General features: G+C 39.3%; 1 protein-coding gene across 2 annotated transcripts in view; it reads right to left on the reverse strand.

The window, feature by feature from the left end:
- The window catches only part of POLA1 (DNA polymerase alpha 1, catalytic subunit), a 332,559-nt gene that overhangs the window by 152,920 nt on the left and 161,046 nt on the right, over window positions 1-18,593 (reverse strand). For both annotated transcript variants that reach the window (XM_054005937.1, XM_054005938.1), the window contains exons 32-33: window positions 13,328-13,502; window positions 1,028-1,209 (exon numbers count right to left, since the gene is read on the reverse strand). In XM_054005937.1, the coding sequence (XP_053861912.1) occupies window positions 1,028-1,209; window positions 13,328-13,502 (357 nt within the window). The remainder of the gene's footprint in view (window positions 1-1,027; window positions 1,210-13,327; window positions 13,503-18,593) is intronic.

An 18,593-nucleotide genomic window follows, 5' to 3' on the forward strand; every position in this document is an offset into this window, starting at 1 on the left:
CTGTATGATTGTAAGTTTGTGAGGGATTTTTTTCCTGTTAATATTTAAAATCCATGTTTTTCTGATCCGATCTGGCTAAAACCTCACCCACAACACTAAGCAATCCCAGGTGGAAGAGATTTTAGAGCTTGACATAAGCTCTTCTACAGTTAGCCCATCTGCAAGTCGTCAAGCCTCCATGCAATTAACTATCGTATTTACAGCTGTAATGAAGCAAAAGTCAAGGATTTACAAAGCATTGCTGATCTGTGTCTGTCCTTTCCTCTTGCTTGCTTCCAATGACTGCTTTGTTTTGATTAAAAAAATGCGAAACATCTGCTGTTTGTCCAAATTAACTTAAAATAATTGCTTTTAATTTAGATACAGGATATATTTGCTTTAACTTTCAAGGTTTTCACTACTCTGCAGCCTGCTAATTTGCCAATGACTAGTCCACGCATAACATCGCAGCAGAGTTAAATACCTGGCCCTATTTCAAGTTCTGAGCCAAGGTCAGAGATACATTTTTTGGCAGTACTTCTTGGCAGGAATGCATCCCCTATGACTTTTTATGTCTGATATACAAAGACAGCAGGAAAGATAGTGCAGAAGTACCTTTCTGTCAAGAAGGGAAGTGAGATGTAAAAAGAAAAACACTGATTTTCAAAAACACTATGTTCCAATTAATATGATTTAGGATAAGAAAATGTTATTGCTATAAGCAGGCTTCATTAAATAGAAAATTGCAAGTTACAAAGTTAAGATCAAAATTAAATATAAAAAAGTTACACTAACTTCTATTTGTAAACCAAAGCAGATGCACCATTTGACTTCATTAGTCTGACAAATGCTTCCAGAGTACAATGCTGAAATGTGTGAATGGAATAGGATTCGGCACTGAATCTCCGATCCAAAGTTATCAATAACAGAATCAAAACAGTGTCTTTCCCCAGTCCAAATTCCAATGAACCTTGTTTGAAAAGCTCCTTTTTCTACAGGAAGTCTTTTTTTCAAACCTACTATGGAAACAAAAAGACCAAAAACTAACCGAACCATCAAAGACATTGTCATAAATGTTCTCTGTTCCACATCTCGGACAGGAAAACTTGAATCTTTCACAATCCCTATATTTCTCCTCATCAGTGAGCTGAGCTGGGCCACCAAGCAAGGCATCATTCTCCTCATCTTTATGGTAATGGTGATGGACTTTGAATTGGGAGGGATCCAGTCCTATTAATAAGAAATAAAAATTCCAAGACCAAAGTAAGCAATTCAGCTAGGTCAGTTTTTTTTCCCTTAGATTTGGTACAACAGCTACAAAATGGGTCACAAAAATGTAAATTCAGAAAGTAAAAATCTATCCTCAGGAAAAGATTGCTTTAAAAATATAAATACATTTTACAATGTTTAACCTAAGATAAGGTTCATGTAACACGAAGAAATCACTTATCTTTTTATACAAGATTGCTTTATAAATAAAAGAAGCACACTGCATTATCCATCATGGGAGTATGCAACAGAACATTTTGTTTCTGAGAAAACCACTCCTAGCGGATGGTTTTATTGTTGTTTTCTTTTTAAGTTACACTGAAAATATTTCAATAAAATGTGCATCGTTATTAAGAAACAGTCTTTAAATCAAAATGGGACCATTAAAACTGAAAACAGAGAATAAAAAACCCATTAAAGAAACACGGGTGCACTGCTATTACCAACTCCTTCAAGTCCGTATACAACTGCCAACTCTGATTTCAATGCAGTGGTCGATTTCATTTTGGCTCAGTGGTTAACAGCATGTAGGTTTCAATCTAATGCAGTGGTTAAAATTCAGGAGCAGCATTTAAAAAGGCAGTGTTGGAGACAAAATGATTTATTTTTGGTTGCCAGAACACAAGAATTTAAATATATATTAAAAAAATCCTAAAAATATTGACTCAATAAAAAGAAAAAGAAAAAAACCCAACACAAGCACAAAGTTCATTTTCCCTAGTTATCTGAGGGTCAAAGTAAAGCTGATGAATTTCACATTTCTTGACATGTTTTTAGCAGCGTGTTTAACTCTTTTTTTTTTTTTTTTTTTTAAATAAAAAGGACTAGTTACTTGATCTGCAATTTATTTTTAACCCAGGTAAAGAAAATCTAGATAAATGTCCATCAAAATTTATATTCTAATACGGACATATGACAAAATGTTCAGGAACAATGGCTTACTTTATTATAAAAGAAAAAGGCCTCATAAAACATTTCTAAAAAGGAATATTTTCAGAAAAAACTGAAAGTTTAAGAAAATTAAACGAAGTAAAGAAGTAAAATGTTTAAGTAAGTGTGAAATGCAACAATTTAGCAGTGATTTTAAGGAAGCTGGAAAAGGATGAGCATCCAGCTCCATTTCTTTATAAGATTGAAGTCTTTGTCTTACCAAGTGAAAAAGAAACAATACTTACAGACCCAAAGAACTCACCTTGGCACAAAACTGAATTAAATTAAACTTGTATGATAACACCATTTAAAAATTTATCACAAAATAAAAAATTCTACAACTAATTTTTTAATCATTACACTATTTTTTTCTATAACTAATAAATGAATCAGATTTAAGCAAGAGAAAGAAGTGTATTGCAAACAAAATACCAATTTAACCTATTTAATTTCAATTAAAAACTAATCCCAGACCAGCGTTTTAAGAATTTCCTATTTTATATTATATATATATATTTTTTTTTACACAAAGGCAATTAAAATGAATAAAGGCTAACATCATACCAAATTAGATTTTTAAACTTCGTATAGATTTTTACAGGTCATTAGAAATAAAAGAACATTTCTAATAGCAACTGTCGCACACTCCATGGTACACAGGGTCCCTTGAGAGAGACAGCATGTTTTTAAAAAAACAAGCTCATCTGTACGCTTTGAAAAAGACAAATGTTCTGCAAGACAAGTAGTAGATAAAAGTTTTATTTAAAATTTCTCTCCTCCTCCTCCTCAACATTTTCTTTATATGTCAGATTCTCAGAGGGAAAAACAAAAGGTGGGCTATCTGAGGTCTAAGACAATAACGATGAGTGCAAGGACATGTGTACAATATGAACGCTCTCTCTTTGTTGGAAATGTAGAAATGAAGTAAAAGGTAATGATGGCTACTTTAATGTAGAAATAGCAGTAAATTCCAATTACAAATGTATCTTTAATTCTTCCTCAAAGGATCTTTTACTACACTTAGATAATCCCTTTCACTAAATACAAATTAAAGAAGGGATATCATACTTTGCCCTTTCTGAGGAAGTCCACAGACTTGAGTTAAACTCTGATTTTCCAACATTCAGATTGTGAAAAATGGCGGGATGGGGTAGGTAGAGACACATGGGTAAAAATTCAAACAAACAGGTAATAATCTTCTACTTCTTTAAAAAAATCTTTATCATTTGACTAGCTATTTTGATTGGGGAAAACAACAGAAGAATCATGGTGATGATTCAGCAAAGTATACCTTACTTAATCCATGTGAATAGCCCCACTGAATCAATGGGACTCATCAGGTGCTTAAAAAACATGCCTACATTAATTGATTTTCTTGCTGAATTGGGTCCTATATTATCTATTATTTCCTTTCATGGATTGTTACTTGGTTACTTAATCCATTTCAGAACACCAAGTTGCAGCTTCCACAGCAAGGCAGAATGCCCTATTTTGGTAAACAAAACCACAGCATGGAATATTTAAAGAATGGAAAAACTGCTCCTCTTCCCTTTGTAATACATTTTTTAAAAAAGAAGGCCCCAAGAGTTGTAAGCAATAAACTTCTGCTTTTGACTCTTATCTTTCCATGACATTGGCAAAGTCATATGGGTTTACCAATTATTTCAGATTTAGTTTCATACTGAACACTTTACTATCATTAAAGGCTCTGGACTCCAGGTCAGTTTTTTAGCCTTAAAAAATGGAGAGGATGTATTCATGATTTAAAAAAAAAAATCCTTCAGAATTTAAGTAATGGTGAAGATAAACCAAAGAGATTTACCTTTGTATGACAGAAATATACAAGAAAAGAAAGGTCTGGACGCTGCCATTGAAGTTGCAATTGTTGTCTTAAAATACTAAATGAATGATCACAGTTTATACTATTTTGGTTTGGTTACTAAAATAATTTGAAGTTAAAACTTTTGTAGGTGACTGGGGGGGAGGAGGGCTGCTTTTTCCTCCAAAGACTAAAGTGGTGAGCATAAACAAAGCAGAAGTCATAAGGAGTGTCAGTTTTTAGGGCAACTGTGGGAGATAGGGTAACAGATTAACTGATTTCTGTAGACTACCTAAAATTATTATCTTTAAAAAATTGAGATTAGTCTTAAAATCAGCGTTTTTTGGAAGCTATGCAAACAGAAAAGTTTATATACTTATACCTTTGCTCATTAGAGGTTTTGTGAAACAAAAGGAAAATAGTATCTGGTGCTGCCACCTAGAGACTAAGGGTGTGAATTTCTTTTAGACTCACGTCACGTAAGTGGAAATGTACTTCAGCACCCAACTCCATACATACTGAAGGTACGGAAAGATTCTGATTATCTAAACCCTCAATATCATGCACTGCAAAGAATTCCCCTACCTAGAGACTTCTTTGCCAGTAACGCTCCATTATACAAATGCCCAAATAACCTTACCAATGTTGCTTAAATTTAGATAATAGGGATCTTACTATACTTCTAAAGTTAAATAATTTGTTTGACTGAATAGACATCCTAAAAGGAAAACCTATATATAATCAAAACACTGGAGTGATTAAACTTTGATCTTGTAAAGAAAAAAATGAAAATATAAGTATTACTACTATAAACAAGGTTTATAGAATTAGCGGCTAGAGATAGAACACATCAATTTAGTCCAGTTCATTTCCATGCCAGAGCAGGACTATTCTCAAACAATAATTCTTTACTTTATCTCTCTCTTTTTTTTAAAAGGTACTTATCACACACTAAGCACTTTTTTTTTTTTTTAAATTACAAAGAGACCCCATGCTTGCTCTCCAAAAAAGAACCCTCATAGTCTCCCCTAAATCACACTTCAAGCAAGGGCCTGCACCTTGTTAATAAATTCTGACCATAAATACCATACAGAGGAATTATATAGTTGATACCGAATTCACAGCACCCAGAGATTTAAATAAGGGGCTGTTAACTCACGCACTTTATCTGATCTCCACTTCAGATATTGTGGAATACAAGGTTGCTCAGCAAAGTATGTGAATAGCACAGCTGAGCAGTTTTGTTATTTTTTTTTTTTTAAATAAATCTTGAATGACCAAGATTTATTAAAATTAAAACTGATCAATTCATGGATGTGGTGGTTAGGAAATATAATCATATTGCTTTGTCTTTCCTCTCCCTCCTACTCAAACCCACAGATGTGGTTTCCCTTCATTGTATAATATGACAAAATAGACTGTAAATTCTCTGGGGGAAAGAACCACGTACAATTTATATGTATAGTGAAGAGTGTAGCACAGTTTGGGGAGCTGTAAAATAAATAAAAGGAATTTGCTTTGGTAATTCCTATAGAACATTTTTTTGAACTTTATCCTACCTTTAAAATGGGTTTCTATAAAATTACATTTGGTAGCCCATACGAATGGGTTCTCCTCAGAACAAATAAGACAGGCAGCGATTACCAGAAGAAAAAATAATCTCCTGAAAAAAGTAGTCACCATTACTAAACTAAACAGGAACTAGAAAAGCAACTTTCCTAAAATTAACATGCTGCAAAACTACTAGCATGTCAAATAAAGAACACCCCAGTATCTGCAAAAGCCTATGGACCACTAGAATTTCTCATGGAAATCAATTATACAGACATGGGGAAATTTCTCTTTTATGCAGCAAACAGCTTCAGTAATTCACACAGGCTTTTAAACACCAGTAAGCTTCAAAGGAGGAGTGAACTCCACAGAATTTGTGTCTCAGTTGCTTGGCCGCTTTTAGAAAACACCTTACTGAGGGATGAGAGAAACACACTCAATAGATCCTAGGACAGAAATAAATTCGAGAATGTTGACCTTTTGATAATGGTACTTGAAACAGATCTTGCTCTAGGTTGCACTGGAGAAAGCGAAAGAAGTCAGATAGTTCGCACCAAAAAGGAGATACTCATTGTCTTCTGGAGAAGGTTCTTCAGCAATCTATCTTCCGTTAATTTCCTCAAGAAGGATATTGACATTGCATAGCACTTCAGAATCAAGGTACTACAAATCATAACCCTTTTGGATAGGCTCCTGAGATGGGTGCTAGAGAGACAATAGATGCATCTTCTTGCATCTGAAGAAGTGAGGTTCTTACCCACGAAAGCTTATGCTCCCAATACTTCTGTTAGTCTTAAAGGTGCCACAGGACCCTCTGTTGCTTTTTAGAGAGACAACAGGTTGCTTTTGTGAGGATGTAATGGAACTGGGTGATGGACAATAGGGTCAGGTCTGCAAACCAATTTATTTAGAGCCACACTGGGGCTGTGGAAATCAGTTTAATTTGGTCACTGATACTTTCTCAGGACCTTTGGAATAATGAAAGGAAAAAGGAAGGAACATACAGAGTTTGCTGTGATTTTCAGGGACAGTAAATCTATACATCCCTGAGACTAGACAGATTCCTCTTCCCCCCACCCCAAGTCCAAAGATAGAGAACTTACAGATGGAACTTATAAGCAAACATATCTGTTATTTAGAGTTATCTACATTCTGCAAATCTGGTGTAATACTTATGGACTGAGGTTCCATTCTCCAGCATTTAAAGTAGAGTGGCTGAACTAGTCTGCTCTGAGGCTGAAATCACCAGCATAGTATGTGGAGTGCTTTAACATCACAGAAAATCTTTTCTGCTCATTTCAAGATTAGCAATGTTTCCCTGAGCAGGGCTATACTTCATCTGCCATAACTAGTGAGGTGAGCCATCACTGCAGCATTCGCTAAATGGAGAATGACCGAATACTGTAAAATCTGAGATCTGAAGTTGTTTCTGGCTCTTTGATCACTTGCTCTGCAAAGACATCTGGTTCACATGACATTTCGCACTACAGTGGCTCAATTCAGATCCAACTGTTTGAAAAGATAAGCAAAGTTTAATCCATCAGACACAATATTTTCCTAAAATTATCCAGAACGGACCGTTTCTTCTTCAGAAAGAAATGTTCTTGGATCCACTGCAAGAAGACAGAAAGCCAGGATTTCCTGTGTAACAGAGACTAAGACATATAGGGCTGGTCTATACTACAAATTTAGGTCAGTTTAACTATACTGCTCTGTGCTGTGAAAAATTCCACACCTTCTGCGATGTAGTTAAGCCAACCTAAGCTCCAGGGTAGACATTACTAGGTCAATAGACAAATTGTTCCATAAACCTAGTTACCACCTCTCAGAGAGGTGGATTTACTACAGTGAAGGAAGAACCCCCTTCTGTCACTGTAATAAGCGTCTAACAGCAGCAGCACAGTTGCCTACTGTAAACATAGCCTAAGTAAAAACAAGAAGACATTAAAGAATCAAATGATTTGTTTGGTTACCTGATGAGGCTGAAGACAACATTCCAGCCACTATAAAAACAAATTTCTACTGCATTCCAGAGACAAATATATGTAGGCCACTATCCAGTGCCTCAGGATAATACAAGATTAAATCTTCAACAGCTCTATCTAGGCCATTACCAAAATGTCCACTGCCTCTGAACTGCAGAAAGATCCCAGAATAATTAATTAGAGCCTGGAATGTTTCTAGATCACTCAAAGATTTATGATAGAACTCTGATCAACTATGTGAGAATAATATTTTTATTTTTAATGTGGGTCTCTGGAAAAAAGACTTGGTTTCTACCACCCAATTCAGTTTACATGCTAGAGAACATTCATGATAAAATGCTGCCAAAATAAGGAAACTTCAGGGGCATGGAGATATCAAACTGAACGTACTTGGTTGTTAATCTTACAAGATGCTGCAATAGGTATATGGATGATCACTCTTGCAAAGCTACAAATGCCTAAACAAAAAAAAACAAAAACAAAAACAAAAAATCTCTGCTGTACAAATATTATACACCAAAAAAAAATTCCATCTTGAATCGCGCTGCAAAATGCAGTTTATGCATTTGGAAACAATAGAATCTACAGAGCGTTGAACAGTTTTTAAAATCTCGCCATTACATTTTGGAGTGCCTAAATGGAAACTAAGCCCCAATTGTGGGTATTGAATACTTTTGAAAATCCAGTCCTATATCTATAAGGCTAGCATAATCTTCTGAAGAATTTTTTTGGCTTTTGAAAACAAATGGATATAACTCAGGAAGCTTTTTGGTCTTTCTCTGCCTCAGGATAATACAAGATTAAATCTTCAACTGCTCTATTTAGGCCATTACCAAAATGTCCACTGCCTCTGAACTGTAGAATTTGACTTTTCTTTTGATTGTTCTGAAACTCATATGCAAAGTCAGCATTCTTGCAAGTCAGCACTCCACTGGTCACAGACATAACGATTAGTGATCCATTAGTGATTATTTTTGAAAAGTCATGGAAGATGGGAAAGATTCCAGAGGACGAGAAAAGGGAAAAATATAGTGCCAATCTATAAAAAGAGAAATAAGGACAACCCGGGAATTACAGACAAATCAACTTAACTTCAGTATCCGGAAAGATAATGGAGCAAATAATAAAGCAATCAATTTGCAAACACCTAGAAGATAGTACGGTGATAAGTAACAGTCAGCATGGACTTATCAAGAACAAATCATGTCAAAGCAACCAAACAGCATTTTTTTACAGGGTAATAAGCCTTGTGGATAAGGGTGAAGCAGTTGATGTGGTATATCTTGACTTTAGTAAGGCTTTTGATACTGTCTTGCATGACCTTCTCATAAACAAATTAAAGAAATACAACCTAGATGCAACTACAATAAGGTGGGTACATAACTAGTTGGAAAACCATTCCCAGAGAGTAATCATCAGTGGTTCACAGTCAAGCTGGAAGGGCACATCAAGTAAAATCCTACAGGGATCAGTTCTGAATCTGATTCTATTCAATATAAGAACATAAGAATGGCCATACTGGGTCATACCAAAAGGTCCATCTAGCCCAGTATCCTGTCTTCCGATGGTGGCCAATACCAGGTGCCCCAGAGGAAATGAACATAACAAGTAATTATCAAGTGATCCATCCCCATCACCCATTCCCAGTTTCTGGCAAACAGAGGCTAGGGACACAACCTCTGCTCATCCTGGCTAATAGCCATTGATGGATCTATATTCTGTGAATTTATCTAGTTCTTTTTTTAACCCTGTTATAGTCTTGGCCTTCACAACATCCTCTGGCAAAGAGTTCCACAGGTTGACTTCATTGTGTGAAGAATCTTCATCAGTGATTTAAATAAGGGCATAGAGAGTTCACTTATAAAGTTTGTGGACTATGGGGTTGGGAGGGGTTGCAAGTGCTTTGGAGGATAGGATTTTAAGTCAAAATGATCTGGACAAACTGGAGAAAGGTCTGAAGCAAACAGGATGAAATTCAATAAGGATAAATGCAAAGTACTCCACTGAGGAAGGAACACATACAAAATGGGAAATGACTACCTAGGAAGGAGTTCTGAAGAAAGGGATCTGGGGGTCATAGTGGATCATAAGCTAAATACGAGTCAACAGTGTAACACTGTTGCAAAAAAAAAAGCAAACATCGTTCTGGGATGTATTAACGGGAGTGTTGTAAGTAATTCTTCTGCTCAACTGGAGTATTGTGTCCAGTTCTGGGGGCCGCATTTCAGGAAAAACGTGGACAAATTGGAGAAAGTTCACAGTTATTATAGGTCTAGAAAACATGACCTATGAGGGAAGATTGAAAAAAATGGGTTTGTTTAGTTTGGAGAAGAGAAGACTGAGAGGGGACATGCTGACAGTTTTCAAGTACATAAAAGGTTGTCACAAGAAAGAGGGAGAAAAATTGTTCTCCTTAACCTCTGAGGATAGAACAAGAAGCAATGGGCTTAAATTGCAGCAAGGGCAGTTTAGGTTGGACATCAGGAAAAAACTTCCTAACTGTAAGGATAGGTAAGCACTGGAATAAATTGCCTAGGGAGGTTCTGGAACCTCCATCACTAGAGATTTTTAAGAGCAGGTTAGACACCTGTCAGAGATGGTCTAGATCAGTGGTCCCCAAACTTTTTGTGGCCAGTAGCACATTCATGTTTTCAGAAGAGTGTGGCGGGCGCCAACAATTTTTCAAGGCTTATTTTGTATTTGTATATTAAATAATACGAAAAACATCATACTTAATACTACATAATATATGAATCCACACAGAAGAGAGAAGCTGGACAGAAGTCGCGAGGTCAGAGAACACCGGGGCCCGCGGTCCCGGAGTACTCTGTCCCCAGCAGGCGTGGGGCCCCAGCTTTTCTCCCCTGCTGGGAGAAAACACCGCACCCGTAGCCTGAGTTATCTGTCCCCATCAGGTGAGGGGCTGCGGCTTCTCTCCCCTGCTGGGCACTAGGCGGGCGCACATAAATACCCCGGTGGGTGCCATGGCGCCTGCGGGCACCACGTTGAGGACCACTGGTCTAGATAATACTTCAGTCCCCTGCAAGCAAGGCAGGACTGCACTAGATGACCTATTGAGGTCCCTTCCAGTCCTACGATACTATGGTTCTATAGCACCAGCTTGAAAGTTATAGTTAAAATGGTACAATCCAATTTCCTTTTAAACTTTTTAACATTCTATTATGGGAGGATGGAGCCTTGTCAATATCTCTTAGCAAAACATTAACAGTTCCAACTTCCTCCAAGCCATAGATCCCTGAATAAAACATCTATTTTAACACTGTTTCCATCTTCCTTCCTGATCTGTTAAAGAAGCTACCTCTTCCAAGGGAGCATATGATTTTTTAGAACACGCTTCAGTGAGGGAAGTGATCCTGGTAAGGGAGCTCCAGATTTCTCTCTTCTGATTAGGGAGCTCATAACTAGTTACTTGAGGATCGCATGCTTCATAGCTTACGTAGGGCAAGCTTACTGCACATATGAAGTAATCCTTACATCCCTCCATTCCTGCCCACAAGCTCATGTGCCATCCTCCCATCCCCCTTTTTCAGGGACTTCCTGAAATTCCTCCCAATCTTCCCTGAAAGGGGTTCTGTGTGCTCCCATTTCTCCCTCCTCCCATATCAGGGTCCCCCATTTCCCTCTCCTTATATCAATAGCCCTCTGTGCACCCCCATTCCCACATCCGCTAACGTCCCCCTTATTTCCCATAGCAGAAGCTCTGTGTGCCCTCTATCACCCCATATCAGGTACCCGCAACCTCCTGACCTGGGGTTCTGGGCCCCTTTCCATTTCCCTCCACCCACACCATCATCCCCAATCTCCTCTAAGCAAGGTTTCAGTGCATCCCCTAATGTCCAAACCCCTCAGCAGGGGTTCCGTGTACCTCCCCCATAGAAGGGTCATACATTCATAGAATCATAGAATATCAGGGTTGGAAGAGACCTCAGGAAGTCATCTAGTCCAACCCCCTGCTCAAAGCAGGACCAATCCCCAGACAGATTTTTGCCCCAGATCCCCAATCTTTCCTTCACCTGCGGTTCTTTGTGCCCTATTCTTCCCTCTCCCCATGCCAGGGGCTGTGTGCATGCTCCCATTACTTTCTCCCCCATTCTTCCTCCACCCCACTCCTCCAACATTATTCTTCTTTCTGTCTGTGAGGGCAAATTCAGCTCTCAGTTACATTCAGAGTGTCAACATGTAAAACTCTATTGGGAGGATGGGCAGAGATAAGATAGGATCATTGCTATGCTGGAAGGTGCTAATGGGGCCATCAACCAGTTTGATCTAGACAACTGCAGAGGTGCTCGAAGCTGTGGCTGTTGTAAACAGCTGGCAGGGGCTTCCTGTCTCTCCTATTTGCCAATTTTCTCCAAAATCAATAAGGTTCTGGTAGTGATGCCTAGAATACTCCTTGATTTTTTAGAATAGATTAGTAGAGCCTGGCATGGATACGAAATTTGTATCTGCATCTGATCTGTGATCCGCAAACATGGCCCATGGGTATGAAGTGGATATCCGCAGAGTTGCAGAGTTCTACTGATTGGATGTAGTGTTCCAAAGGTTTCCCATTACATATGCAATGACAGACAGACACAGAAATGCTGTCAAGTAGAATGTAAGACCTCCATCAGCTCGGCCATTTAATTACCTTTGGGGAGGAAATAAAACGAAAAATGACGTATATGCATATTCATGTCATATTTTCTATAAAAGAGTTAGAAAAACCCTTTGTTGGAGAAGATTTACAAGTAACTTACTAAACAATGAACTTTTCCTCTGACTAGGGAGCTGTGGAGGTACCCTTTCTGAGTGGGTTAGGAAAAGTTTTATTGTTTTTTCTGCCATCATCTAAAGAAAAAAAAGTTCTTCTAAGAAAAGCTCAGGCACCTGCACCTCTCTCAGGCTGAGTGAAAATGGGTGAATCTGTGTGCACCTGCGGCAGTAATCGTCTCTCTCTTGATTTTTCCACTTGCCTGACACATAAGGAAGGAAGGACCCATTACTATGGATTACTAGAGCCACCTGCCTAGGAAAAAGGGCTTTATTGCCATATTTCTGAAAAGATAGATCTTTAATCTTTAATGAAAAGGTATTAACAGAGATGCAAGTTTCTTTTTTCCTGGACAGATGCCAAAGAGCACATCGTCTGTAACTGTGTAGTATGTTTTCACAAGATTTTCTTAAATTGCTAAGAAAGAACAGTGCTGACATTTATAAAAACTAAAGGGTGTCAGACAGAGTTAGATTTTACAACCCTTACTCATACAGATGAGCACTTACTCATATGAGTAACTTCACTCAAGTCAATAGGACTACTCATGTGACTAAGCATACAACTAATCCACACTGCTGCGCTATCTAGGTCATACAAAGTATAAGAATACGACCACGCTGCAGCTGAAAGCGTGCCTCCCAGCCTGGGTAGACAGACTCATGCTAATTCAAGCAGAGCTAACAAACGCTGCAGCATCATAGGCAGCAATTTCGTTCAGCTGCCCAAGTCCAAGCCTGCCCAAACCCCTGGGTTTGAGTTTGGGTGGCTAGCTGAAGTTGCCACGCATGTAGCAATGCCCACACTGTTATTTTTAGAGAGTTAGCATGAGTCTGTCTACCCAGGCTGGGAAGTTCATTTCTAGATGCAGTGTAGACATACCATAACTAGTCTCTCCCCAACACAGACTGACCTGAAGAACAGATTCCCTAATGTGCTTCTGCTAAGAAATGATGTGCATTAATTCTGCTCACTCTGCCTCTTGATGCTCACTGGATAAAGTGAGTTTTAGATACTTACCTAACCATGTTGCAATGAGAACAGAGTCAATTCCATCTATGGGTTCACAGATTCGAGCCACTACTGGGTGAATCTGTTGCGACAGATAGTACTGAGTATCAACAGTAAGATTTTCTTGTTTTTGCAGCTGTTCTGGAGCATACGCTCTCTGGCTGGCACTCAGATTTGACCCATCCTAAGAAAGGGCACACACACAAAACAAACCAAGAGAAAAAGAAAGTCAGTCATATGTGGGTTGGAGTTGGGGTTAGACTTTTCAGCATTATAAAACTATGGTTTTTTTTAAAAAAAAAAAGGGTACCATGGATTCCTTCCTTCAGCTATTTTATTACATATCCAATACAAATTCAAGAAATCTGAAGAAACAGGTTACACTTTTGTTGCTGGCATTAGCTAGTAAATTCAAGAACATAAATCCAGCTTGTAGTATTACAGCTTGTGTGTGCAAATCAGTAATAGTAGACAGAGTAAACAATTCAGAAATGCACAATGAAAATATACTGTTACCATAAGCCCAGTTAAAAGTATGTAGAGGGCAAACATTTTGGGATCACCTTATATTAAATCAGCATTATCACATTACAGTAATCGTTAGAGCAGCTTCCTAAGCATTGTGGTGGATTCTCCATCACTGGAAATTTTTTAATCAGATTGGATTATTTTTCTAAAACATATGTTCATGTTCAAACAGGAAGTAATTCATGACCTGTTTTACACAGGAGGTCAGATTAGATCACAATGGTCCCTTCTGGCCTTAGAATCAAATAATCTATTGTAACAAGCAGATACCAAATCACAGCCTTACATTAATGTGCTAAAATAATCAGTGGTGCATCATCGAAGAACAGACAAAACACTAAGTGGAAGAATGGAAGGAGGAATTAAGAGCGCAAGACTGAATCTATTTTGCTAAGAAGTTAATTAGGTTCTACATAGACAGGAATAAAAATGGGTTGATGGAGAAGAAACTGTCAGACACCAATGCATAGATAAATAGCACCACAGAGACAGTGTGATCAACCCAAAAGGGTTGAGCAGCGTAAGAAACTCTTTGCAATCCTTCTTGTGAAGAGCGCCATTCTGGAGTTCCAGAGAGCACAATGAGCCTTTCTTAAACAGAAAAAAATTGAAAACAGAGGCTGAAACAAGTTGGAATCAGAGGCTAAAATGCAGGTTGAAAATGGGGCTGGTGGGAGGGTAGAGAAAAATCTTGAGTTCCAAGAAAAAAAATGGATTCTAACCCCGTAATCCATCAAGGAGCCATGCCCCAAGGCAGACAGCTACTATGTTGGGATGAAGCACACAACTCTCATCCTGTGAAAGGAGATAAGGAATGGTCAGGAACATGAACAGCAGTTGGACACAGAAGTGAAGCAGGTAAGGGTACCAAGCTGGTCTCAGTCATCAACACTATAACGATAACTCTGACTTTGTTTTGTCTGATCTTGTTCATTACCCTTAGTATCAGTGGCACTGGAGGAAATGTATAGAACAGACTCTTCTTCCAAGATAGAAGAAAGAGCAGTGGCCCAGACCCCTCTTGATCAGAAAACAGGATACTTTCTGTTCCTGGAGATGGCAAAGAGATCACTTCTAGCAGTCGCCATCTTTGGAATATGCTGTGGAGAACGTGGGTGTCTAGCTCCCATTTGTAATCCTGTGAGACGTGTCTGCTGAGATCATCAGCTGCAGTGTGCTGAATACCTGTGAGGTAGACTGCTGAAATTTGGATCTGATGAGCCAGGCACCAATTCCATAGTTTCATGGCTTCAGCACACAGGAATTATTGATATAGAACAGGCAGGATCTGTTGTCTGCCATGACCCTGATTGATTTGCCCCTGATGAGGAGTAGGAAATGAAAGCAAGTGTTCCTGACAATCCTGAGCTCCAACACATTCGTGTGAAGACTGGTTTCTTGAGTTGTCCATCTCTCCTAGTCGTGAAGATATTGAGGTGGGCTCCCCATCCCAACAGCGATGCATCTCTGTTGTTAAAGTCACTGTTGGGGCTGGGCAACAAAAAAGAACGTTTGCACCGACATTGAGTTGACTTTTCCATCAGTCTAAGGAGTTCCTCACTTGTAGAGCAACTGTCACCTTCTGTCCAAGGTATCTGACCGGAGAATAGATCTTTCTGAGCCAACTCTGGAAATGACAGAGACATAACCTTGCATGACTGGTCACAAAACTGCCATGTGTCCCAAGAGCTGAAAACGGTTCCTTATGGTGATTCCTGAGGCATGTTGCGCATACGCTAAGCAGAAGGGCTCCCCTGAACTTTCTGTACCAAATCTGATAAGGTTACGAACCTGTCTAAGGGAAGGTACGCTAAAGCTATTAATGAGTCCAAATATGCCCCTATAAATTATATCTCCTCTACAAGAATGTGGACTTTTTAATATTCAGCTGCAAACCTAACTTCTGAAAAAGACCAAAGTCTGGGTAGATGACAGCACTACTTTGTAGGAACAGTCCTGGGGTAACCAGTCGTCGAGGTACAGGAAGACTAGAATGGCTTCTTGTCAGAAGTAAGCAGCCATTACTGTTAGGACTTCTGAGAACACCCTGGGGGCCAAGTAAAGGCCAAACAGAAACACTCAGTATTAGAAACGATCCTGTCGTATAGTGAACAGTAAGTATTTCCTGTGCAATGGATGTATCATGATATGGAAATAGGCATCTTGTAGGTCAAGAGCCGAAAACCAAACCCCTTTCTCCAGTGAAGGAATTATAGCTGCCAGTCACCATTCTGAATTTTTGAGACTTTATGAACTTGTTTACAAGTTTTAGAACTAAGATCAGTCTCTAACCTCCATCCTTCTTTGGCACAGGAAATAATTTGAGTAAAATCCCTTGCCCTTATGAGGAGGAGGAGGAATCAGCTCTATTGCTCCTAATCGAAGGAGAGAGTTCACTCAATAAAAGCTTGTGGGAGGGGTCCCTGAAGAAGAATGAGGAAGGGAGGTGGGTGCAAGGGAGGGAACGATGTAAAATGGATGGTACAGCCCTATGTTGACTCACTTGTCTATAGTGATCTGCCTCCAAGCATACAGGAAACAGGCAAGGAGATCTCCAAAAGGAGGGGATCAGGGTTAATGCATGCAGCTGTAAATCCCAAGGTGTGGAATGGACTGAACCCTCAACCAACCCATCAAAACTGTTGCTTTGAAGATGGCTGGTGGTCATAGAGAGCAGTCCTTTTTCTTTGAAATCTGTCTTGCTTTCTGGGGGATTCAGTGGATTTATGGAACCAAGAAAACTGAGCAGAAAACTATCTCTGGGAAGTCTGTGACCTACTAAACCTTTTTTTGATAAAGTTATTTTGTTGATAAAAGCAAAGTAATGCACATGGGAAAACATAATCCCAACAATACATATAAAATGATGGGGTCTAAATTAGATGTTACCACTCAAGAAAGAGATCTTGGAGTCATTGTGGATAGTTCTCTAAAAACATCCACTCAATGTGCAGCGGCAGTCAAAAAAGTTAACAGAATGCTGGGATAATTAAGAAAGGGATAGATAATAAGACAGAAAATATATTTCCTATATATAAATCTATGGTAGGCCCACATCTTGAATACTGTGTGCAGATGTGGTCACCCCATCTCAAAAAAGATATATTGGAATTGGAAAGGGTTCAGAAAACAAAAATTATTAGGGGTATGGAACGGCTTCCATATGAGGAAAGACTAATAAGACTGGGACTTTTCAGCTTAGAAAAGAGACAACTAAGGGGGGATATGATTGAGGTCTATAAAATCATGACTGGTGTAAAGAAAGTAAATAAGGAAGTGCTATTTACTCCGTCTCATAACACAAGAACTAGGGGTCACCAAATGAAATTAATAGGCAGCAGGTTTAAAACAAACAAAAGGAAGTATTTCTTCACACAAAGCACAGTCAACCTGTGGAACTCTTTGCCAGAGGATGATGTGAAGGCCAACACTATAAGAGGGTTCAAAACAGAACTAGATAAGTTCATGGAGAGTAGGTCCATCAATGGCTATTAGCCAGGATGAGCAGGGATGGTGTACCTAGCCTCTGTTTGCTAGAAGCCAGGGAATGAGCGACAGGGAATGGCTCACTTGATGATTATCTGTTCTGTTCATTCCCACTGGGGCACCTGGCATTGGGCACTGTCAGAATACAGGATACTGGGCTAGATGGACCTTTGGTCTGACCCAGTATGGCCATTCTTATGTTCTTATTTGTAGGTGTATGTATGCCCAGGGTTCATAAAGGAGCCTTAGAGTCCTTTAGGGTGTGCAAGGACTCGTGTGGTTTCTGAGAAGAATTTACAACTATCTAAGGGGAAGTCCTCCACTGTGTTCCGTATGTCTCAAGGAAATCCCAAGATATAGAGCCATGATGCCCTGCACATAACCAGTGCCATAGAGATGAACCTGGCAGCAGCGTCAACAGCATCTAAGGATGCTTGAAGAGCAGTTCTGGCCACCAATTGGCCCTCTGAGATGATGGACTGGAATTGCTCCCCATGCTCTTGTGGCAAATGGTCAATAAAAGCCATGAATCAGTTATAATTTGTAAAGTTATATTTGGCCATGACCACTTGATAATTCACAATCCTAAATTGCTGAGCTGCTGGCGAACAGGACCTTTGCCCAAAGAGATCCAGCCTTTTCTGGTTCTTGTCATATGGGGTTGACTTAGAGAAGCACTGCCTACCTGACTCATTTACCGCATCCACCACCAGGGAGCTAGGTGGAGGGTGGGAGAACAAAAAGTCAGAATCCTTAGAGGGAAGAGCAGGGGACTCCTAGCTGTGAGTCCCTGCCGGGCTGGGAAGGGACAGGACTTGTCCTTTCCTTGCCTGGCAGCTCTCAAGGGGGAGAGGGGAGATCAGGCCCACCTCCAAGAGCCTCCCCCTGCTAAACGAAGCTCCGGTGCTGGCAGCAGCCCCAAAGGTTCCTGCAGCTGGAGGAGTCCTGTGGACATGGTCCAATCTCCCCCTGCTGCTAGGAGCCCACCAGCTGAAAACATGAAATTGACCATTATAAAATCCTCTGGCAGGGAAACTTATCAAAATGGACTGTGAATTTGGTAGGGCTTTAATAATCATATTTATCCCTTTCTAGATGTAAATGATAGGACTGCCTTTTCTGCATTGACAGAAGCATTCAGTAAATATTCTTGTTCTGTATTTGGGGGAAAAGCCAGATGTGTTTATATCATGTGATGATGACACAATACTTTTCATTCCAACAGTAACTCAGGAGGATGTTAAACAGCAGCTACTTTTTA

The sequence above is a fragment of the Malaclemys terrapin genome, chromosome 1 (assembly GCF_027887155.1).
Source record: "Malaclemys terrapin pileata isolate rMalTer1 chromosome 1, rMalTer1.hap1, whole genome shotgun sequence".
Lineage (NCBI taxonomy): Eukaryota > Metazoa > Chordata > Testudines > Emydidae > Malaclemys > Malaclemys terrapin.